The sequence below is a fragment of the Mus musculus genome, chromosome 2 (assembly GCF_000001635.26).
Source record: "Mus musculus strain C57BL/6J chromosome 2, GRCm38.p6 C57BL/6J".
Lineage (NCBI taxonomy): Eukaryota > Metazoa > Chordata > Mammalia > Rodentia > Muridae > Mus > Mus musculus.
In genome coordinates this window covers 77,619,819-77,645,894 of record NC_000068.7, presented here as the reverse complement: position 1 = coordinate 77,645,894, position 26,076 = coordinate 77,619,819, and the positions used below count along the sequence as shown (strand labels likewise).

Sequence of the window (26,076 nt, the reverse complement as noted above, 5' to 3'; positions counted from 1 at the left end):
AAGACAGACTCCTGGGTATGGAAAACACTTTCTGAAGATGTATGTAGAGGGTGTTGAGACTTAGCACTCCTTGTGTGACCTTGTCACATATACATACATGACCTTTGATAACATCACACATAAAAAAATAATGATTGTTTAAGGATAGGACTTCAATATTATTGGCTTGTCTGGATAAATATTATCTCATAGATATTCCTAATCAGCAGGATTGATTGATTGATTGATTGATTGGTGTGGATGAACATATGTCTTAAGTACCTGTGTAAGCTAGAAGCCAATAAGGGATCCCTGGAAGCTAAAGTAACAGTAACAGGTATTTGTGAGCCATTTGGATGCTGGAGTTCAAAGTCCATTCCCTGTGAATGAGCAGTAAGAACTCTTAGTGGCTGAGCCATCTCACCAGCTTCTGACAGAGTCATTGTTAATGACTACAAAGTGTCCTGTTTTGTGAATATATCATGTTTAATCTAATAAATTTTCATTATTTTGGCATTTATGTCACACTAGGTGTTTAGCTTTATACTGCTATAAATTATGCTGTATATATTCTTATCATTTATGTTAGAAAATGGTAAGCGAATCAGTATTTGCCTGTTTCAGATAAATCTCTATAAATTCTGCGACTAGAGAATGACTTAGCGAATGCCCATTAAAATACTGTTAACTTTGCCAAACTTTCTCCCATAAAGTCTGGGCCAGCATACACTGCTTTTGTCAATGGAACTTTGATGTTTTCTGTCTTCAAACACTAGATTGACATCACATCTTCGGTTTTTTAAGTTTCACATTACATTTCTCTAATAGTGTAGATGATATCAATTAAGTCATATCAACCTTTTGTCCTGAAAGCCATTGTGATCAAAGGTATGTAATTAAAAGGTACTGTGTGGAAGCAAGAGCTACATTCTGTCCTGATCAGAGAGTATGTAAATTAGAGTGATTGTAGTCATCAAATACTTTTATACCAAAGTATTCTAATTAAGTCTGCTAACCACAATCACTATTATTTCTGTCATTTATTTCTAACATTTGCATACCCATTAGGAAGGAAGTTAACACTTTTTTCCTTAAGACCAGAAAGAGCAAAAGATAAACCCTGAACACAAGGTTCCTGCATAGATTAGTTGATAGTATAGTCTAGTAAAATGACATAAAATAAAATAAAGCACCTAAAGGATTCTACTGAGGCTTGCCATTTTTATTGGTCTATTTAGTGTGACATGAGACATAGTTTATGCATTTTTTTCCTGTGAAAAATTAAAATAAGTGGAAAATACTAACCTTCTGTTGCTGACCTCAATTAATGCATTTTTTCAAAGAAACTTGGGGAAAATAAGAATGTCAATTTTGAATACTCTTCAGTGAACCTAGTTTGAATCAAATATTTGAAACTAGTTCTTTACAGGCTGGAGGTGTAGCTCAGTGGTAAAGCGTTTGCCTAGCATGTATGAGGACCTGAGCTGTATCCGCAGCGCCACAAAATGAATAAATTTCAACAACCAGTCATTTGAACTATAGAAAAATTTTCTAGTTACATAATTTCTGTGTCTACATACAGTTAAAATTATTGCAATATTATAACCAGTGTTAGGCTGGAAATGTGCTAACTGTGTGAACTAGTGGAATGAAGTCTAACCACCTTTGCATCTTGGGTTATTATATGTTTTGAATTCTTGCTGGGCTGAGCAGTTTGAGCTGTCGTCCCAGCAACTTGGGAGGCTAAGGCAAGAGGATGGTTTGAACCCAGGAGCGCAAGACCAGCCTGGCTAACCTGTTGAGACCTTATCTCAAAATAAATAAGTAAGTAAATAATTACCTCACTTTTATTACTTCTCATGCTCTTAATATGGTCTCTTTTGCATGTGAGATAATGTATGTGAGAATTTATAATGTTAGTCTTGCATCAGGGACTAGACAAGGCTGCCCACTTTCTCCCTACCTTTTCAACATAGTACTTGAAGTATTAGCCAGAGCAATTCGACAACAAAAGGAGATCAAGGGGATACAAATTGGAAAAGAGGAAGTCAAAATATCACTTTTTGCAGATGATGTGATAGTATACATAAGTGACCCTAAAAATTCCACCAGAGAACTCCTAAACCTGATAAACAGCTTCGGTGAAGTAGCTGGATATAAAATAAACTCAAACAAGTCAATGGCCTTTCTCTATACAAAGAATAAACAGGCTGAGAAAGAAATTGGGGAAACAACACCCTTCTCAATAGTCACAAATAGTATAAAATATCTCGGCGTGACTCTAACTAAGGAAGTGAAAGATCTGTATGATAAAATCTTCAAGTCTCTGAAGAAAGAAATTAAAGAAGATTTCAGAAGATGGAAAGATCTTCCATGCTCATGGATTGGCAGGATCAACATTGTAAAAATGGCTATCTTGCCAAAAGCAATCTACAGATTCAATGCAATCCCCATCAAAATTCCAACTCAATTCTTCAACGAATTAGAAGGAGCAATTTGCAAATTCATTTGGAAAAACAAAAAACCTAGGATAGCAAAAACTCTTCTCAAGGATAAAAGAACCTCTGGTGGAATCACCATGCCTGACCTAAAGCTTTACTACAGAGCAATTGTGATAAAAACTGCATGGTACTGGTATAGAGACAGACAAGTAGACCAATGGAATAGAATTGAAGACCCAGAAATGAACCCACACACCTATGGTCACTTGATCTTCGACAAGGGAGCTAAAACCATCCAGTGGAAGAAAGACAGCATTTTCAACAATTGGTGCTGGCACAACTGGTTGTTATCATGTAGAAGAATGCGAATCGATCCATACTTATCTCCTTGTACTAAGGTCAAATTTTCTTGGTTAAAAAGTATCATGAAACATTTTTTTAGCTCTAAAGTACTCTTCTAAAAGGTCACAGCCCTTAAGTAAGTGTCTCCTTAGCTGTATTATCACAAGGTAATTGTCAGGTCAGCCAACATGACAATAATGAAAGCCATCTAGGGGCAGTCAGACTTAATTAGGTCACACAGGCATGGCCATTTCCTCTTTCATAGCACACCTGATGGCTTAAACCTAGAAAGTGCAGAAGTGTCCAAACAGTCTAGTCTCCCTTTTCCTGGTCTGTTCACAGTGAGTCCACGATGACCTGAGTGCTCCCTGAAATTCTTCCCCATGCAGAGATTCTCTTCCTCACCTTCTTGGGTGCTCTACTCTGTGACATTGCACTAGGATTGTACTCAGTGTCTTACAGGTTTCATTGGTACTTCATTTTGGGTAGAAGGTAGAAAGAAAGACACTGTGTTCCTTAACCATGAAGAAAACTTGTCAGAGGTGGAAGAAGTGATTAACTGGGCTTGGGGGGAGCTGGTTAATACATCCACAATACATTGTATATATGTATGATACTGTTTAAAGGTTGTTTGTTTTATAAAATAACAACAACCCTGGGCATTCTTTATGGCTTGAGTTTTGTTACATGTCCATACATAGCTTGCTTCATAGGTAGCTAGACTTTTAAAACTATTTAATTCTTTAAGGAGTGTATTGAGTGAATGGAGAGGCATTCATAAATATATAGATATTAAATATAAAGATGATATATGTGTACACACACATACATACACACACACATACACACACACACACACACACACATATATGAAATACATATAAGCATGTATAGGAGGGATAAGGAGGTAGGATCAACATGAGGAGACAGAATCTGATATATCTATCATAGGAAAATAGTTTTGCCCTAGGGAAATCACACGTTTCTGCTTAAGAAAGAACCAGTACTGTGTGTGCTGACCGTGCCTGTGCCCGTTTTCTGCTTTTGACGTTGTTTCATTTGGGATTGTAGTTCCTTGTTAGAATGAAGGAGAATCTAGTGACCATGCCCACATTCCGTGACTCAACTCATCCTAGTCCATTCTCCTTTTGGTGCGTGTGTACTTAGATGATTGCAGAAGGCAACAGCTGGAGGTTTGCCTAGCACTCTAGAAAAAGAAATGTCTTCCTAACAGTGCAGAAAATAGAGCAGTGCTTTGAAATCTCCAACTGTACTTGAAAATATCCTATAAAACAGAGAGAAAAATGAATGTGTTCTGATCAGTCTGTTGGAACAGACATATTTGAAGACAGAGGAAGGTCTCAGGGCATAGTCTGAACCGCCCTGTTTTCAATCCTACCCTTGGTTCTGCCCCTCCCCTACTTCCTCTTTCCTCACATGATAAGCAATTAGCCGATCTTCTTTTCAAATAAAAATGCTTATTTGCTTTTCTAATTTACCATTATGACACTAGAACTCAGAAAGGGAGAGATCATTTTAGCTTTTATAGTACAATAAAGAAGCCTTATAAAATTTCTTTCAGAACTTCATTGCTTTCTCTAGTAAATTTCTGTTTCTTCTGTGATGCCTACACTGACATTTCTGTTGCCAGTTATTTTATCTAGGACCATCCCTTTAATTCCTTTTCCTCCTTGGGAGGAGAACTTCACAGAAGACACATTTTCAATGGACTGCCATCACACGGGCAACAGGGATCTTGGGGAACAGCTATTATCAGTATAGATAGAAACCTGGAGTGTGAAGGTTTAGCCTTCTTGTGCGTCTTGATGCTATTTTCATATGCTAAGAGTAAAAACTATATTTAGACCTTGCTGACTCCAGTGACTACACATCACTTTTGCAGACAATGCTAGATTTATTTGTGGATTTTTGTAGTTAGGGAAGTGGCTGCTAACATCCTTTCTAACACAGGTTCATGATCCTGTGTATTTAATGACTGCAGCTGGTCATTTAAATTTCCTTGTCCTAAAATAGATACTGATACACACAATGTTTTTCTTTCTTTTTTAAAAACGATTTATTTGTTTGTTTATTTTATTGTTTTATATTAATACACTGTAGCTGTCTTCAGACACACCAGAAGAGGGCATCAGATCCCATTAGAGATGGTTGTGAACCACCACGTGTTTGTTGGGGATTGAACTCAGGACCTCTGGAAGAGCAGTCAGTGTTTTTAACCACTGACTGCCATCTTTCCAGCCCATGCTGTTTTTCTTATCGTTGTGTTTTATTTTGATAAGTGTAACATTATACTAAAAGTTAATTTTTTACATTCAGTCTATATTACTCCCTAAGTATGCATCTATTCAATGGCTTCTTGGCCTTGGTGTTATTGCCATTTGGTTCATGGAATTCTTTGTAATAGGAGACTGTCCTCCACATTGTAGAACATCCTGGCATCATCCCTGGGCTCTACTCATTAGACCCCAGAACATTTCCTTCTTTCCAGTTGGGGCAACAGGAAATGTGTTCATATATTGCCAAATGAGCAATGTGAGGCAAAAATCACTCTTGAACGACTGAGACCAATGTCCACTGTAATCATCCATTCCTCTCCATCTCTCATTACTGTGGTTCAGGGAACAGCTGCCATAGCTCCTGCAGGGTCATCCTCACTATATTCCATCTGATTCCCGGACCATTCTCTGAAACATAGTCAGAATAGTCAGGCCCGTTCCAAATCCTATAATACTATGACATTTAAAGACAGTACGAGAGATTCCCAATGCTCTAGTCCAAAGAATGGGAGCTCTAAATTAGCCTGAAGAGCTTATCTTATTGGACTCAGGGTCCTCTTGGCTTTATCTCAACCCACTCTTCCCCGACAGCTAGACATTACCACTGCCCTGCTTCCTCTTGCCATATCTGTTCCTTTCCACTCACACGCCTTTTTCACATTCGGCTTCAAGCTGCTAGGATATTTTTATTTGATGACTCAAGAGTAGATTATATTGACATACTACTATAGGTTAATCAAGGCCATTTAGATTAGAGCCAATTATCTAAAAGCCATTTAGCCAAAAGGAAAAATTGCTGAACGAAACCACCAAATATATTCACAAATCTTTGCCTTTCTCTTTACCATTTATAGCATCCTTTGTAGCTGGTTCTGCATAGGTTAAGTAGAGTTCTCATGATTGATGAACGCTGTCAGGAGTTAAGGGCTTGGAGATTTTGTGCTATTAGGTTCTCCCTTCTGAGCTTTCTTTCCCACATCCATGTTTTTCCTTTGTTTGTTTGTTTGTTTCATTGGGTTTTTTGTTTGTTTGTTTGTTTGTTTGTTTGAGACAATAAAACTGACCCAATCATGGGCTAACTTGGACCTCCAAGTAGAAAGGGGATGGATTCAATTTAAAATTACTTAACATGCAGTTGTGACAGCACAATGAAAAGAAATCACCAAACCTATTAAAATAGCCCACACATATGTAATAATTCCAAGTTTGTAAGTTACTAAGGAAACATACATTGGTACAATTTATAAATTTAGCAGTTTGTCTCTTGGGATTAAAATCAGGAGATCCTAAAAATTCTAAAGTATTTGAAAACCAATGACTTTTAAAGGGATTCCTTAAGAAGTGGCATCAAGCTGATATTTACAGCATAGACAAATGCTGCTCTCTTCACTAATCAGAGAAGTTTCTCTTTGCAGGCAACAGCAGTGAACACAGAAACTCTTCATTGCTCATGGTGCTGAGAATAAGTGATGTTTGAGTGCTCAGCCCTAAATAGTTTGTTGACACTCCTTCCTGTAAGACTGAGGACCAATCACAACAGAGGGAGGAAAAGAAATACAAGAGCCAAAGATAGAGAGAAGGGCTGGAGGACGCGATCTACAGGGCATGACACAGCCATGGCAAATATGCTCTCGGAGCAGCTGCGCTGCCCTGCCCTGGCCTGAACATCACTGGAGCTTTCAAGAGCCAGCCAGGGGTGTGGGAAGGGTTCTGAAAACACATCCACCCTATTGGCTACTGATAGATTCTGGGTCAGAAACAATCATTGCCTTCCGTGCACCCACCGTACTTTAATGTATAGTTCCACACTTGTAACCACAGATATCAGTCTGGGTAGATGCAGGCATGAATATGGGAACTGGACCTTAGAAATGGGGGTGAGGTGATAAGGGTTGGCGGGATTTAGAGAAGGTTAGCAACAGTTAACAGAGTGTACTGTATATGTATACGTTCATAACATGGTCAAAGAACAAATTTAATGCATTAAAAAGATAAAAATTAAAGGAAAAATAGATGAGATTGACCATGTGAATAAAATCTGGAGTAATTAGTTCATAGTATAACTAATCCAACTATTGCTCAGAGCTTTTGCCAAATCTAATATTCTTTAGAAGAGTCCTAAGACGAAGGCATTTTGTTGCTGCAGCCAAGAATATGGCATAGTTGTTCCACGGCAGTTCTATGTGGATTTGATGACTATATTTATCTAATCTGTCTCTTTCACTGCTCTCTAAACTCCATGAAAGCAAACACTGGGACCAGTTCTACTCATCAGTTATCTCTGGAACCTCTACCCAACACAGTGCTGGTGCTCATTTGAATATTGTTGAATAGAAAATAAATTTTCTTGAGAAATGAAAGCTCCCCCACTTTGTCCACAATGTTGCGAAAGCCTCCAGCTTTAAGAAAGTTAGTAATAAGTGTATATAACAGAATTTATCATCATGAAAGATGGCATGTGCCTATAATCCTAACACTTGAAAGGTGGAGGCAGGAGGATCCGGAGTTCAGGGTTATCCTTAGCTACCTTCATGGTCAGGTTGGGTTATATGACACCCGGATACAAAAGCAATACTATATAAATATATTTTATATAAAGTTTACATAATGTTTTGTAAGGGCTGTATGTCTTATTCTGCTACTCTATTCAAGTGTAGTAGCATAGTTACCAAGTTTAAGAAACTTCCTTAATAAGGATGTTTTGACATCACTATTATAAAATAATATATTCAAAAGGAACTAGAACTTTATTAGCTCCAGTTACAGAGATTCAAATTAAGTTTTGGCACCGAAGCTCATTATATAATCTGGATTGATCTTAAGCTGACTGTCTTAAAGTGATTTTGGTCTTTTAGGGGATTAAAAAGACAACTGAGGGCAGGTTGGACCACACATGTTGCTTTTCTTGATTTGGGGTTTCCTTAACCAGGCAGGTTGTAACGATCTAACTCTTGAACCAAATAAAGATATAAGTAACCTACTGGCTACTTATGGGTTTTAGTGGAGGGAAGTCGTTGTCTTCAGTTGTAAATCCAAGGCTGAGTCCACCAGATTCCAGCAGATGGTTACAGACACAGGATTGCACAGACACTTCTGGTTCATCACATTGGATCACAGAACAAAAGCAAAGTCACAAATGTAGGGAATGGACCTGTAGGACAGAGGGAGATGACAAGGTTGAGAAGGAGAGCAAGGGAAATGGGGAGGGAGGGAATAACCAGAATGCATGCACATGTACCAGATTGTCAAAGAACAGTAACATGGAGTAACATGGAGAAGAAGAGAATGAGCTCCATCCAGACATTATTGCTCTCCTCCTTCTGACTGTGGATGCCATGTGACTAGCTGCTTCACACTCTAGCTGCCTTGACTTCACTGCCATGGTGGGCTGCCAAGTAAACTCCTTTTTTTTCCTTAAAGAAATAAATTCACATTAAATAAATTATATCAGTAAAAATGTTCAAAACCATGTTTTCTAATCATTTTATGTATTTCCTTCTACATGTGCCCGTGTTGTTCCTGTGTTGTAGAGGGATGACTAGTGGCTTGCTATTTAACGTTCCTCAAACCCTTGTTCAAAAGTGTCACATTGAAATGGAGAGTGGAGGGGCTATTTATAAAATGATTTGGCAAAGGTCATCTTGGTAAAAGTTAGTATTTATCTCCTCCAGAGAGGCAGTAGTTCAGTCTTTTCCATCGTATCATCACCATTATCCCTTTTAAAAATGTCCTGGAGGCGGAAGATGTCAGTTAGTGGGTAGAGTTCTTGCCCTCGGTTCTATAGTAAGCACTGCATTTGCAAACAGATACAGGTATAGATCAGATACATGCAGATAGATACTGATAGAGATATATGACAGCGTTTGTCTTTTTGGAAGGAAGGCCTGAAGTCATGTAGAAAACCTGAATTTCATAGGAGAGGCCTCTGGTTTCTATATTAATACTACAATATTTAATAAGCGAGCATTTGGGAGTATTTGTTGGCAAGATAACCAAGCAACACTTTTGTCTCAGAAAAGGAAAGTCTGCCTTAGCTCTGAAAAAGCAGCTTTCTTGTGTTTGCCCATTCCTGATGAGCTAGAGGCTTTCGGGTTAAGAAGTTCAGATGCATTGCTTCCATATAGAAATCTGTTTCTTCATTTCCCCATCAGTTTGCCAAAGGTGAGAGTTACCGTAATACAGAGAAGATTGAAAAGTTGCTATGATTCTACTTCTGCTGAGGCCACTGATGAAGAGCCAGTGGTCTGCGCCGAGTGCTCTTGTCTCTCTGTGCTTTAGAATCAGGGAGACTCTGGGAACACAGGAGCTCCTCAGCTTTATCATTTGATCACATTTCAGCAAGTCTTCAGTGAGGTCAAATATCTGGAGCTGAAAGCGCATGGGAAGCACCGTACTTACTGCGTGTCCCAGCTTAGCAACTCAGTCCCTGTGCGTTACTGCTCTCCTCCCTCACAATGAGTACCTGGCTGAGATGTGAGGCTCCCTGCTGCTGCCAAGCGTGGTGATTGAGGCTCATACTGCATGCCTCTATGTTTGAAAAGATCAAAATGTCAAGTAACGTTTCCATTGCTTTTGCACAAATCACGAGGTTAAAGAGACGGAAGGCAGGATTTATCAGTGTGCTGATAGCATGCCCCTCATAGACCCACAAAATCAAAACCTTTGAATCAATTTTCTGAATGGCTTCTATTCCCCAACTTCCTAGCTATGTGACCTTGGGTTAGTTGCTTAGTATCTGTGCTTTGTTTTTTTACTTATATGCAAATAACAATAGGAATAGTTATAATAATAGCAATTCTTACAAGCAGTGTCTTTAGGGCAGTATATATCACTCCAGCGTTCATTGTACTCTTTGTGCTTTGGGGTCATCTCTATGATTTGTAACATGGAGTCATTTACATTCTTGAAGGCTGAACCTTTATCTTCATTTTATTATACTTCACTTCTGTTTTCTAGCCTTTTAATTTGCATCAATATTTTGCCGTTTTTAGTGTCTAAAAATACTTAATTTTGCCTTTAGTTGGAAAACCGGAGTTATGATAAAGTGCTTCCAAATGGTTCGAAGCCATTGCTGAGCCATGCCTACTGTAATGTTTTAATAAATCCCGGGAATAAAGTGTTTGCATTGTCTGAAAATGATGTTTCCTTCACGCTATAAAAAATTAAACTCCTTTTATTTCCCCCTTGGCTTAAGAGATATGAGCAGTAAGTTGTAGATTCTTCTCTAGTAGCAAAACATATGCAGGAAAATTAAACCAACAGTTTCCAACAATCCTTCGTGTATCTGTAGCTAGATAACAAGGGGAGCAAAGCATGAACATGTGTTTATACACACAGCCAAAGCAAAGGAGAGATGTCTTTTCTTCATCTACTAAGCTTGAAGAGGACGGGTGTTTAGAGTTGTGGGCATACAGCACTGGATTTCAGGAAATCCATGGCTAATTATAGTGGGTTGGGACTTGGAGAAGCCAGTGTCAGAGCCCAGAAGACCACAGGGAGCCTTATTTCTCAGAGTAAGTATTTACCTTCTGTGGTCTCTTGCTGTTACTACTTCATCACTCTGTTTTTTTCTCTCCAGTGATTTGTGCTTCTTTGCTTCAAATGTTGCCTTGAACTTGAGGCCTCGTAGACTTGGCCAGACCCTCCACACACTCAACTGCTACTCCAGTGTTTCAAATCTTTCGAATGCTCAAGGGATAGATTGGCACTAAGCCACTGATCACACATCTCCAATGCTTAACTTCTCCTAAATCAGTTATTTATACCTGCCTATCTTAGCCATGTCTGGAGTTGGATGGAGTTCTATGGTATCGAGAGGGGTTTCATTATACGGATGGGACCAGGAATCCAGAAGCCCGGCAAATAGGAAACAGGCCTTATATTCAGCCTTCATTTCAGATGAACCCACGGAAGGCTTTTCCAGCTGAGCATTCCAGCACTGTATAATTTCTGCAGAATACTAATGAGTGATCAGAACAACACATTAGAAGTCTTCTGATTTACTGCTTCAAGCTCTCTCTATATTGTACAGATATTTCCTCTCCAAATTGTTCAGGTGAATGATAATATGCTGGATGCTGAATGCTAATGGCAAGGTAGAACTCAGTAAGAAACAGGAAATTAATACCTTTGAATTTCAGTATCTTTTCCTTTTGGGAGTAGAGGGGTGAAGAAGTGAAACGTCTTTCCAATTAAATTATGTCACCACATCCCTAATACCTTCATCGTTACAGAAAACACGATATATCTTTTGTTACAGAAGTTATTCACTGAAAGACACATAAAGGCCTGAAAGTGTACTTTTTATGAGACTAGGTAAGACCATCTTAAAGAATAAACACTGGGTGAATCTAGGAGAGATTAAAACAATTAAACCACACCCACGGGAGTTTTTAATCAGACAGTGGAACCCATTTATAAGTTTTTCAAACCAGCCATTTGACTGAGAGAATTGTGGGTCATTGAAAAGAATGATCACAGTCAATAAGACAATAGTCATTAAGTGCTATAGAGCAGGCCCTGCTAGACCTCAGTGCAAGGTGCCTGGTTAAAAAAAAAAATCCCATGAGCTGAAGAAAAACTATTCTTAGGAATCTTTTCCATTGACCCAATAAATCAGAATTAAACAAAATAACTTGCCTCTCAGTGTCTCTGTTTCTTCACTTTTAACAGGAGATCGTTGGGAAGTCTAGGGGTTGAGATCCGATGACAAGTCTTTACTTTGCAACATATGTATTACTTTTCTCTTAAAACTGAATTCTGAAAAGCAAGTACAGTCCCTCCCCTGGCGTGCAAGCCTCTATCTTCTCTATATTATAAACTTTTCTGTCATCCAAAGTTTGTATGTGGTCTAGAATTCCCATTGTCTTAAATTTCTACATGCGAACCAACTCGAAATAATATGGATGGTACATTTTATAGCAAATTCAACAGTACAGAATCAGAGGAGGGGAAGCCATGGCACTTATCTGTAATGGTAGGGCTCAGCAGTTGTGAGTGTGTGAACTCAACTCTTACAAGACTCTGCAATGTAGTTGTTTGTTTTAAAATTACCTGGTTCTACTTCATGACATTTACTTATTTATATTTATTTTTGTGTGTTCGAATATGTGTATGCCATGGTGTGGGTGTGAATGTCAGATATCAATTTACAAATCCTTCTGCTATGTGGGTCCGAAGTATTGAACTCAAGTGGTCAGGCTTGGTGGCAAGAATTTTTATTGGCTGATCCATCTTTAGGCTACCTGCTAGTTTTTGATGCTGAGTGTCTTAGTTAAGGTTTCTATTGCTGTGATAAAACCACAATGTCAAGCATCCGTGCACACTACATATTAAAATGTGGCTACTACACTCTATAGTTTTGAACAGTACTTTCAGACTAGTTTGAAATGTAGTTTCTATGTAAGATCAAATTGTTTCTATTTTGTTCGCAAAATAATATTTCATTTGGACAAAGTAGATACTTCAAACATGTTTAATGGAAGATAAGGAAAAAAATTCCAATGGTCTGCTCATTTTCTACAATTTTTGTTTTCAAAAACATTATACAGAGAAACTAATCTTGAAGTTCTGAGGAACAAAGAGAGCAAACCCTCTAAATCTGAAATATTTTAGGACATTTTAGAATATGACCAAATTGTTTTTTAATCTGCTTATAGAAAACATAGAACCAAAGAATTATTCTGTTTGTCTGGGTTGAAGTATAAATAAGCAAACGGTTCTGATTTGGGGGTGAACAACATTTACTTGAATATGTAGGGCAGAAGATTTTTAACATTTTATTGATTATTGGTGAGTTTCCCGTCATACACCCCAGTCCTGCTCATCTCCCTAGCCTCTCATTTTAGCCCTCTGTCTTTGCAGCCTACTCCCCCAGAGAAAAATTTAAACACACACACACACACAAACAAAAAAAGAATAAACAAAACAAAGCACAGAAAACACCTCATCATGGAAACTGTAGTCTGTCACTATGTCTCTCAATATATCCCTCTGTCCACACATCTTCACTCCTAGACGATCATTGTAATCAGTCATTGATCTGGCTCAAGATCTCTGGCTTCTATCATTACATCAATATTGGATCGTTATTGGGACTCCCCCAAGGGCATATGATTTTAAGTCATATTTGATTTCTTTCAAAGTGTAAGTAGATTTTAAAATACTCTAAGCCTGAATATATATATATATATATATATATATATATATATATATATATATATATATATATATATATATATATATATACATATATATATATATAGTGTCAAATTATAGCATGTATCAGCTGCAGATGTCTATGTTGTAGACAATATTTAGTCTGCTGTGGCAGGCGATCAGAAAGAAGTAACATTTGTTTTTCTTTTAAGAAGAGAAGAAACGCAATAAAAATAATATCAAGAGGCAAAGAAAATCCTGGTCCCTCAAATAAAAGGGCCTTTCACTTAAGACAGCAGTGTTTCCCTTTATTGACACTTACGGGTGTTATCCCTATTACTGGGGATTATGTAATGCCAATCATTTCTGCACATTAAAGCTATTATGTGCATATGAATACATTTTTGAAACTGTGGACACTGCATGGCAACTAAGCCATTATGGAATGAATTCATATATTATATCACAGCAATCATAAATTATTTATGCCTTAACTGTTCATTTATACTGGGAAAAAGGTTCACTAAACATACTAGTAATTTTCAACTGCTGTCATAAAAAGTCTAGTTGTAGCCTTTTATTATTCTGCTGAATTACATTTGAGAAAAAGAAGCTAGCTACTTCACCTTTGGATAGTAGTACATTCTAGACCACATTCTTAGAATACAGTTATAGAAATTAAGCTCGTCATAGTTTTCCCTTAAGGAGACATTATTTAGTTTGTGTCATTTACCATGTACAGATAAAGGTTTATATTCAGCTACAGTGATGTTGATGCCCATCTACACAAGGTCTCTTAGTGACATCAATCAATTGGAGATAGGAGTTTATAGCCACAAATAGCTGGACATAAATCATTTCCTGTTGACATGACTTGGGCACTGTGCCTTCGTGGATCTTGAAGGTTACACTGGTTGGATTTATGATTGTTTTCAGTCGGTTATTCAATAGCAAAAGGACCAAATATTAGGAGAGACAAAGGTCACCTTCTCCACAGGATTAGAGAATAGAAGACTCTCACTTAGCATCACTGATAGGAACCATGAAAACAGCTCAGTGTGGAAGTCACCACCTGAGTGCAGCATCGCCTACTTGTCCTGAGAAAATCTTTCACAAATGATTCTGTTATAAAGATGGGCATTCTTTCTGCACCTGTCGATCCAGCATAGCTTTGTCCTTCCTGATACCTAATTACAGGCTCCTTCTTCTAGAATCTGGTGAAAGCCCATAATATCGAGCTAAGTGTGTGTAGTCAGGTTCATATTCAGTGTAAAAAGTAGGAGGTAGATACACAAATATGTGAGCATTTAATCCCTGCAAAGGCTTGGAGTGACATTTCAATGTGTAATGATTAGAACTAGCTAATTGGTTTTTTCAGTACCTCAAGACAACCCTCCCCCATATATATATATGTATATGTATATATATATGTATATACACATATATACATATATATATGCTGTAAGATCGAGAATCGACAAATGGGACCTCATAAAATTGCAAAGCTTCTGTAAGGCAAAAAGACACCATCAATAAGACAAAAAGGCCACCAACAGATTGGGAAAGGATCTAAGGATCTTTACCTATCCTAAATCAGATAGGAGATTAATATCCAATATATATAAAGAACTCAAGAAGGTGGACTCCAGAAAATCAAAAAGTATCTACCTCCTACTTTTTACACTGAAAAAAAAAAAATATATATATATATATATATATAGAGAGAGAGAGAGTGTGTGTGTGTGTGTGTGGTGTGTGTTTTGGAAGACACCCTCTCTATTAGTTTAGCTTTTTAGTATATAATTAAATTTTTTGATCTATAGTTAATCTTGTTGTATAAGGTTCAAATTTATTCCTTCTATCCATCTGTTTCCTTATACTCACTGCCATGGGGAGTTTTTTTGTTTGTTTGTTTGTTTGTTTGTTTTTAAGTGGGATTATTTTATTTCAGTTTTTTTTAGCTAACAATAAACCTTAAAATTTCTTTAGGTTTCACCTCTGAACATTAAATGCACCTTAATATAGTTGCTTGAATATCATCTCAGTTAAAAATCGCACAACCTATCATAAATAAGGCTGCTATGAACATAGTGGAGCATGTGTCCTTCTTACCGGTTGGGACATCTTCTGGATATATGCCCAGGAGAGGTATTGCGGGATCCTGAGGTAGTACTATGTCCACTTTTCTGAGGAACCGCCAGACTGATTTCCAGAGTGGTTGTACAAGCCTGCAATCCCACCAACAATGGAGGAGTGTTCCTCTTTCTCCACATCCACACCAGCATCTGCTCTCACCTCAATTTTTGATCTTAGCCATTCTGACTAGTGTGAGGTGGAATCTCAGGGTTGCTTTGATTTGCATTTCCCTGATGATTAAGTATGCTGAACATTTTTTCAGGTGCTTCTCAGCCATTCGGTATTCCTCGGGTGAGAATTCTTTGTTCAGCTCGAGCCCCATTTTTTAATGGGGTTATTTGATTTTCTGGAGTCCACCTTCTTGAGTTCTTTATATATATTGGATATTAATCTCCTATCTGATTTAGGATAGGTAAAGATCCTTTCCCAATCTGTTAGTGGCCTTTTTGTCTTATTGACGGTGTCTTTTGCCTTGCAGAAGCTTTGCAATTTTATGAGGTCCCATTTGTCGATTCTCGGTCTTACAGCACAAGCCATTGCTGTTCTATTCAGGAATTTTTCCCCTGTGCCCATATCTTCAAGGCTTTTCCCCACTTTCTCCTCTATAAGTTTCAATGTCTCTGGTTTTATGTGGAGTTCCTTGATCCACTTAGATTTGACCTTAGTACAAGGAGATAGGAATGGATCAATTCGCATTCTTCTACATGATAACCTCCAGTTGTGCCAGCACCATTTGTTGAAAATGCTGTCTTTTTTTCCACTGGATGGTTTTTGCTCCCTTTTCAAAGATCAAGTGACCATAGGTGTGTGGGTTCATTTCTGGGTCTTCAATTCTATTCCATTGGTCTACTTGTCTGTCCCTATACCAGTACCATGCAGTTTTTAATCACAATTTCTCTGTAGTACAGCTTTAGGTCAGGCATGGTGATTCCACCAGAAGCTGGAAAGAACCCAGATGTCCCTCAACAGAGGAATGGATACAGAAAAATGTGGTACATTTACACAATGGAGTACTACTCATCTATTAAAAAGAATGAATTTATGAAATTCCTAGGCAAATGGATGGACCTGGAGGGCATCATTCTGAGTGAGGTAACCCAATCACAAAAGAACTCCCATGATATGTACTCACTGATAAGTAGATATTAGCCCAGAAACTTAGAATACCCAAGATACAAGATACAATTTGCAAAACACATGAAACTCAAGAAGAAGGAAGACCAAAGTGTGGACATTTTGCCCCTTCTTAGAATTGGGAACAAAACATCTATGGAAGGAGTTACAGAGACAAAGTTTGGAGCTGAGATGAAAGGATGGACCATCTAGAGACTGCCATACCCGGGAATCCATCCCATAATCAGCCTCCAAACGCTGACACCATTGCATACACTAGCAAGATTTTGCTGAAAGGACCCAGATATAGCTATCTCTTGTGAGGCTATGCTGGGGCCTAGCAAACACAGAAGTGGATGCTCACAGTCAGCTATTGGATGGATCACAGGGTCTCCAATGGAGGAGCTAGAGAAAGTACCCAAGGAGCTAAAGGGGTCTGCAACCCTATAGGTGGAACAACAATATGAACTAACCAAACCCCCCAGAGCTTGTGTCTCTAGCTGCATATGTATCAGAAGATGGCCTAGTCGATCATCACTGGAAAGAGAGGCCCATTGGTCTTGCAAACTTTATATGCCCCAGTACAGGGGAATGCCAGGGCCAAGAAGTGGGAGTGGGTGGGTAGGGGAGTGGGGGGTGAGGTTATGGGAGACTTTTGGGATAGCATTGGAAATGTAAATGAGGAAAATACCTATTAAATAAATAAATAAAATCGCACAACCTGCCCACAGTTTTGTGATCTCCTGCATCTACTTCCAACTATACTTTATAGGCAAATTAGGATAAACACATTCCTCCCAGCAGGCAACCATTCCCATGGGATAAGGAAGCATAATGCATTTTGCTGCCCTTGACTGACTCTACCAGAGAAGAGAAGGTTTCCAAACAGGGTAGAAGGGCATGCACTGAAAGATAGTTTAAAAAATGAAAGGGAAACTATGGTAGCCCTTGTCATTTGATGCCAGTGAAATGCCTGATAAAACCACATGAGCACCTCTCATAAGCCCAGGACAGAAGCAGAGCCAGTGGTCCATCAGGTTATCACTGATGGTGTAAGAATTCTTCCCGCTGTCCAATTGTACAGAGATCTGATGTACCTCCAACGAGTGAGCTGTGTGGAATGATGCTATCGAAACCCGATGACATTAATAGAGAATAAATAGTTTAATGAGAGGCAGGGCATAGAATCTTTCTAGGCAGCCACATCTCCCAGTTTATGAATTATAGCCTTTGTATAAGTTAAATGCTTGGGTATAAATGGCAATGTTATCATAGTAGTTAAAAAGATTTAATACCTTTGGTGGCGGTGAGGTGCTTGTGTGTGTTGGGGGGAGGTGTTGCATGAATAACAGCCAATCCCAGGGCTGGACTGCTGACATTCACTCTGAAGTCTGTCAGTGTTCATTTATGTGGATGCAGAGATGCAGGTACTACAGGTGAGGAGAGTAAGCCACTGAGGAGTTGTGGGAATTGATGACTGAATCTAACTATAAATATTCTATTACCACTACCCTCAATCCCTTTTATCTTGTTTATTCCTCGCCACTTACTCTGCATTAGCATTGCGACCATGATTGATGTAAGCCTCCTGCAGTTCTCAGTGCACATGCATACCTAGGCCTAAGCTTTGCTCCAGTTACAACAGAGGCTCATTAGGGCCCCAGAGAGATGGAGAGCTTGGGTCAACATTGACTACTGTAAGCTTTTACACTGAGAGTATGTAAGCCAGCTCCTTCTGGGTCCAGACCTTTACTAATGTCTAGGCTTTCATTGAAACAGTAAACATTTCTCACTACATTTTTATGAGTTTAATTATAGATTAATGTCCAAAGGGTGAAAGGTAACAGGCAAAATAAAAAAAGTAAAAAAACAATAAAATATTACCTAAACCTGCAACATATTTTGGAACATATTTTACAATCATCTTTTTTCTGTGTATATATGCACGCACATATATATGTATATATAAACATCCACATTGATATATCTTAAGGACATTTTATGTGCTTGTTCTCTATTGTAATTTAATTCTTTCCTGTTTGTTAAGTGATGCGCGTATGTCACCAAGTATAATTTATAATCTCTACTGTACATTTCCAGTTATGACTATATTAATGTAATGAATGGCTTCGTATTAAAACTTTGCTTTTTTTTCCTTTTATTCCTCCTGTATTAGTACATTTTGGATTCTCAAAATACAGCTCATACACTGCCTGAATATTCCTTCTCTTCATACAGGTGCCAGCCTAGTTAATAGAAATTATATATCTGCGTAGAGCTGTACTTATATAAAATGGAAAAGCTGACTAGGTGGCAATTTTTCTTCAGTTAAGCTTAATTTCACCAGCAATAATGGTAGTTAATGCATCGGGGTGGTTGGAGGTAAAAGTTAAGTATTAAGCATTAAGAATGGGAGCTATGAATAATTTTACATATGTTTTAGACACTAAATATGGAGATCTTCAGTTGATGGTTAAAATGTGCTAGAACTTAATACTGAGCATCTTAGAAAAAGCTGAAAGTGTAGTGTTGTTTAAATGTCTTAGATTCTAGTTTTTGCTATTGTTGTTTTTGTTGTTTTAACCAAATCACTGACAAAGAGCAACTTAAGGAAGGATGAGTTTATTTAGGCCAATAGTTTGAGGGTTTGAAGGAGCCCCTGGCAGGATGGTGGGGCAGCTGCCCATACCATCGCTGTTGTCAGGAAGCAGTGAGGCACAGTGGTTAGTGAGGAGCTCACTGTCTTCATCCCTGCTGTCTGTTCTGAGCCCTCAGTTCATGGGATGCTGCTGCCACACACTGTCATAGACACACCCTCATGGGTATTTCCATCGTGATCATAAATCTAGTCTAGCAGACCATCAGGATCACACAAAGTAACGTAATTCCTTTTCAGAGATGTTCACTCCCCACTGAGGTGGAAGAAAAAGAACTGCTTGCTCTCGATAGATAGATAGATAGATAGATAGATAGATATCTCCTTTTGATTAATTTTATTTTATATTTTATTATCAGTTTCAAACTTTGAAATATTCTAAATGTTCTGGAAAATTTTTTTTAAAAAACAGTTGGCTGTGCCATTGATAGGTTTTGCCCAGTGGGAGCCTGGCAGGAGCATTAGCTTTTCAAGGTTTGAGTGTTGCTCAGCTTGCTCCTTGTTAGCACAGCCTGGGCTAATCCATCTGTATGGTGGCTTCAATAAGACTGCACCACCAACCTCTAGAAGGGTTTCTGGGGCAAGGCTGTTCCCGGTTAGTGCTGGTTGGTCCAGCTCGGGGTTTTCATTTGTTTGTTTATTTTTAAAGTAGTGCCCATTGCTTTTGGTGTTTTGTTTTTCAGTTATGTCTGTGTGCATATAACACATCCGGCACATATGTGGAGATTAGAGTACAGCCCCGTGGAGTCAACGCTATCCATCCTTCCACACTAACATGGGTTCTACCAGGCTTGCATGGCAAGCACTTCCACCCATTGAGCCATTTGGCTGGCCCCAAGTTATTATTTTTAGATGATAATTATTAAATGATAAGGACAAGTTATTTCAAGAGATGATTTTTAAAAAATATGTTTGCAAACCCATAACTTACAACTGTGCTACTAGGTAAGTGATAAGCATATTTTTCCCATAAAAATCACAAACATGGTGATTAATAATATACCACACAGAAAAATGTGGAAAGTTAGTTTCTGGAGTTAAGAAACTGTGCCAATAGGACAACTCGTTATTTTCATGGGTAGGTAATGGTGGGGGCTGGGGAGGTGGTCTCACTGGTTAAGAGCACTTGCTTCTAATCATGAGGACATGGTTTCAAACCCCAGACCCCTGTTAAAAGCTAAGCATGGCAGTGAGTGCCTGGAACCCCAGCCTCGAGAAGAGGGAAGTGTTGCCACAGAGACCCGGAGCTCAGTGACCACTCAGCCAGCTGATTGTGAGCACTGGGCTAGGTGACGAACTGCCATGTAAGAATAAGCAGAGAATGCAGGAGTAGCACGCCTGATGTCTTCTCTCTGAGCCTTCACATATGGCCCTTCCCCCAGAGAGAAGAAGAAAGGGACGGCATGATAGCGATAATAGTAGTAATTAGTAGTGAATAGTTAATTGGCCAAAAAAAAAATTCAAAAACCTTACATGTGTGGTTTCAAATGCTGCCTTGCCTGTTGGTTTGGGCCTCAGCAGCCAGTGCCATAGCTCATGTAAGGTGAATTAGTTTACTAACACTAAAGATGGAATTCACAGACATCTTCATTCTTTCTCTCCAGACGTTCAGCTATTGTGCAAGGAGAAAAAGAGGGAGCTTTAAAATGATAGATTACGTAAAAGTTAATGGAAGGGAAAGCCTCCTGTCAATACTGCACTCCTAAATAGTTTTGAATATAAAAAGACAAAAATTAAAATTAAATGAGCCACGAATGCAGTTTGAAAACTAGGAAAAGCATATCAAAATTAAATTAAAAGTAGAACATAAACATTAATAAAGATAAAAGCAAATATTGCTGCAATAGAAGACACAGGGAGAAGAGATACAGTGTCGAATCTCTTATTTTTCAGACAAGAGCAATTCATGTAAATAGATTAGGAGAAAATAAAGTACAAACTGGAGACAAGTGTGTCCTACCTGCCTTTCAAACTGCTATGTAGGCTCCAGCGAGTGGTCATCCAGTCCTTCCTTGAAATTGCTGTACACTTAACACCAGGCACCTGGAAAGACCTTATGCACTTGCTAAGACTGCACCAACAAAGAACCACAGATGCAGTGGTACAAACCCCAGAAAAGTAGTTCTTGAGTCTAGGAGCCTGGGCAAGGACCATGGCAACAAAACACCAACGAGATCATAAAGAATATTCTTTACATCTTTGAATCACATCAGCAACTTTTAATATTGAAATCTATTGAAAGGATTGGCTGTGACTTCTGCCTGTAATGAACAAAACTTGTATATGCTGCAGCTGCTTCCAAAGTGGCCATCTTTCTTCTAGGCTTTGATACATTTGATTGCCATTTTGCTAGACAATCTGAAATTGCTGTCATTCCTCTCCTAATGAGCAGCTGCTTTCCTAATAACAAGCACAAACCCACACCTGTTGTATACCATCTTCCCGTGTAACGGCTTTTACTTTTAAAGTCAAATAAATCATACTACAGGTTTTGTTGGATTTTTTTTATTTATAATTTTAAAAATACTTTAAAATGGTAGTTAAACTCAATACATTATATAACTCAAAAATATCACTCACCTGAAGGTAGTGTGTACTGCTACCCTATGAACAATTATTATATGATTAGATTGATTATGCATAAGCTCTGATCAGAACTGCAGAAAATGTGGATGGGGGAAGATCTGGGAATCTACATAATACTAATTCATGGTACAAACTGTTCATATCTCAGTATCAGTGTTACCTAGACAGCCAGAGCCATGATCCTGAAAGTGTGGGACCAAAGGTACGAGCGTTGCCTGGTCTGTGGTCAGGATCTATGGAGACACAAGAAGACAGGATACACACATAGGTAGACATGAGGAAGTATACTCCAGGAACTGGTCCGTGAGTTGAGGATACTTCAGATCCCCTTACCAGCCCGCTATAAGAGGAGCTCCAGCCACACAGCTGGAGAGGCAGAGGACGCAACAGCATGGCTCAGTCCATAGTGAAGGACCCCAGAACCAGAAAAGCTGATACGGCCCACTGTCCCAGGACAGGTACTAAGAAACTGGGGTGCAAGTCCCAGAGTCTAGAGGTCAGAAAATCTGAGTTCTGTTGTCGAAAGGCAGTAGAAAAGGTGGTCACAGATCCGAGAGAGAGAGGGAGAGACAGAGAGAGAGAGAGAGAGAGAGAGAGAGAGCTAATTCACCGTCCTCTGCCCTTTTCATTTGATCTAAACCTAGCCAAGTGGGATGAGTGGCACCCATCTTGAGGGTGGGGCAGATCTTACCCACGCAGTCTACCAACTCACACAGATTCTCCTCAGAAACCCTCTCAGATGCAGGCCCAGAAAGAAGTAACGCTTTGCTACTGTTCCAAGGGACCTTGCAAGTTGGCACCCCCGAATTAACCATCACACCTCTGAACTTCTTGTGCTTGTAAATTCTCAAGCTTCCCTGCAGATAGACTGAATCAGAAAGAAACAAACATGGGATGCACCTCAGAAACCTAAATAAATAAATAAATAAATAAATAAATAAATAAATAAATAAAAGCCCTCTGAGGTATTCCCATTCACTTAAGGGAGAACCACGAGGTTGACGTGAATGAATGGTCATAGGTAAGACAAGAGGGCTTATTTCCCTGTCATCTCCTCACAAATGCGCATTCATACAAACACCTTCTTCTTCTAGTCAGCATCTGGTTTAATCAATCTAGAACTATGTTTTGTCTCTCAATGAGTCACGTTCAAATATTCACTTGACAAACAAGCAGCTTGCATTTCATAACAGCAAGCAAGAAGCCTTGCCAACCTCAGCAGTCTCTGTCTGCCTCTTTGCTCCAAAGTATCCCATCATGTGACACCATCCTACTTAACTTTACAATCTAAGTTTCCTTCCTTCTTACACTGTTTTCGGATTTTACTTCGGTTTTTTTAGATTTTTTAATTTTTTTTAACCTTGTTTCGACCAAAATAAAAACAGCTAGAGATTATGTATACCAAATGGAAGTGAATGTACCACTGAGGCATATTAGAGAAATAACTGATTATTTTTTTCTGACACTTAGATAAAAGGAAAGAGACTAACGGAAACAGGAATAGATATTTGAGGGTTTCATTGTGTGGGATGCAGGAAGGCGGCCCTTCCCTACCGTATTCTGCCATTGTAAGATGTAAGCAGTGGTGTGTGCTGGAGAATAATGGGATAATAATGTGCTGCTTGGTTTTTGTCAGTTTGAAAAAACTAGAGACACCTAGGAAGAGGAAACACAACAGGAGAATTGGCGCTGTCAGATTGGCTTGTGAGCATTCAGTGTAGCAATTTCTTGACTAATGGTGAATGTGGGAGGGTCCAGCCCATCGTGGACAGTGGCACCCCTGAGCAGTTGATCCTGGGTGGACAACAAAGGAGGTCGAATCAAGCCTCAGGACCAACCGAGGAAGCAGCATCCTTCTGTGGTCTGTGCTTGGGTTCCTGCCTCTAGGTTCCTGCCTCACCTTCGTTCCTGTTTTATCTAGAGAGTGGGATAGCAAACTCTGATGTGAAAGTGTAAGCAAAATAAACTCTATCCTCTCTAAATTGTTTTTGGTTATGGTGTTTTTCCTAGCAATAGAGAGCATATTAGAGCAGATAAAAAAAAGTTTAAAAAAAAAATCACCTATCACATCTGGCTCCTGAGGGCTGCCCTGTTCTCTTTCTTCTTTGCGTCCAAATATGCTTTTCCTTAAGTTTTAATACAAATCCAGTAGAAAAATAGAAATGGAGGAGAAATTTTTTTCTTCCCTCTTTCTATATATTTTTAAACACATTCCCTAAAATATTCTTATTTTAAATTATAAGGGTTGTTCTATCTGGAGAAACCTATTTCAGAAATAATTACCTTCACATTGAAGTAAAAAATAATCTATTGTGAAACTGAAATGTCATTGGTGATCCAAGCTCATAACAACAAATAATAAATATTGTTTCTATCTTCTGATCCTCAGTGAATGAAAGAAATTAATAGCCAGTCTTCCTTTAAACTATGTAGTTTCTTTTATGGCAGAATTTCTTTATACTGCACAGTGAAATGTATTTTAAATTGTAGTAAACGGTTATTGCAGGGGAAGGGAGGGTGCTTTCTGAAAAGAGTTCCATTTTAAAACCGTGTCCTAAGCTTATTTGCAGAGGTTTAAGATTTTTCTTTGTGTACTGAGTATTAAACACTACTTGGAATTTTAAAGAAATATCATGATTGCTTCAGAATACACGCCTCAAACTCTGGAGAGGTAACCTACTTTTCCAGCATTTTTTTTGGCTCTGAAGACTGAGGAGGCACCATCCCCTGACAGTCACTGTATTGTTTCTTAGTTTCAAGCAAGGTACACAGTGAGTAAGTGGAGTCTGACCAGTCCTCCGGCAGGCTTAGGGTACAAGGACAAGTTTGTGAAGGCTTGGTCTGTACCCACTGGGGGGGGCAGCTCCACACGCCTCGGAGCCCCTCTCCTGATGCATTTTCTAGACAGAAGCTACCACCTGGCTGAACTGACTGTCGTTAAGGAACATGCTCCTGGGTAAGCGATGGCGCTCACAGATGGTTGTCGCTGTGTTTTGATGTGATGGGAGAAGTCTCTGTCGCTGTACCTTGCCTTGCTTTTATTTCCTAGGCTTGTAGGGTCTCAAGCAGTGCTAGACAGGGCTGTAATTAGTACTAAGTATCCTGCCAGATTTTTGGTGATAAGATTTAAAGGTTTAGACAACCTTAGGAATGTGATCTCTAATTGTGGTCAGTGTTTGAGCTTTATTTTTAAGATTTCCATTAGAGTGAGTGTAACATTTTGGGATTTCATTTATATTTGTTAGAGACAATAACGTCCTCAAGATATAAATGTAAAAATGACCGTTTTAAAAAAATATAGTGGGTTTATCTGTGTTGTTCACAAGCTCTAGATTGTCTTTGGAACTGAGTGGATTGCATGCCTAACTTATTAAATGTAAACAGAACTTTAAATTGTCGGCATTGAAATTAGTTTCAATTTCAGGAGAACATTAAAAAGGAATGTGTTGCACATATTTAGTGATGTTCAGAACTATATTTACGTGACCTAAAAATGCTCTAAACTTTAACATCAGCATGCATTGGCCTTCATAGAAGTCTGATGAGGATCTGCTAAGAACAGCTGCTATAGGTGATTTTCCCACTGCAGAAGAAGGGTCTAATTAAATTAGAACTTCACCGGATGCTTCATAAACATATTAAAATGCTCCATTGGTAACTGTTTCTTCTATTTTCAAGTTAACACCGTAAAACACTGGCTGAATTTTATGGTTCAGAATATTTATTTGGAAAATCAACATTTTCCTAGCAAATTATATCAGATAATAAAGGCTACATAAGCATGTGCAGCCCCCAGGAGATGGGGTGAAGAAGACAGCTGTAGTGATTAGGCTTCATAGTTGTATATCAGCAGTCGTCTATGAGGCCTGACGTACATCAGCAGTCGTCTATGAGGCCTGACGTACATCAGCAGTCGTCTATGAGGCCTGACGTACATCAGCAGTCGTCTATGAGGCCTGACGTACATCAGCAGTCGTCTATAAGGCCTGACGTGTTGGAGCAACTTCAGCTTCTGCATCGGAGGTATGAAGAATGCTATCAATCAGGGACGGCTGATGGTGCATCTGGATTCCAGTTAACTATGCTAGCTTCGTCATCTGACGGTTCGTCAAAATGTTTAGATATGGGGGTTAGTTTTTTGTTGTGATCTCAAGCCTAACCTACTTGGGAAAGCACACTAAAATGAAGATAAAGACTGCTTTAGAGACTGCAGACCGTGTCTTAAGCCTGGTTCTATACTTTGCTCCAATCCACTGGGTGTAAACTTCTTAAAATTAGTTCTTCAATTTCACTGTCTTGTTGCTGTTTTGCTCTGCCCTCTCTGTCTGTTTTCCTCTCATGTAGAGGTATGGTACACATATGTAGAATA

At 38.8% G+C, this 26,076-nt stretch overlaps 1 protein-coding gene across 10 annotated transcripts in view; it reads left to right on the top strand.

Moving 5' to 3' along the window:
- Zfp385b (zinc finger protein 385B) overlaps window positions 1-26,076 on the top strand; it is a 407,085-nt gene that overhangs the window by 171,812 nt on the left and 209,197 nt on the right. The window contains exon 1 of one of the 10 annotated variants that reach the window (XM_006499460.4): window positions 24,329-24,663. The exons of 8 other annotated variants lie outside the window; for them this stretch is intronic. In XM_006499460.4, coding sequence (XP_006499523.1) covers window positions 24,654-24,663 — 10 coding nt within the window. In that variant the 5' untranslated portion in view covers window positions 24,329-24,653. Of the gene's footprint in view, window positions 1-24,328; window positions 24,664-26,076 lie in introns of those variants that run through there. One more of the 10 variants, NM_001363039.1, reaches the window with a different exon arrangement.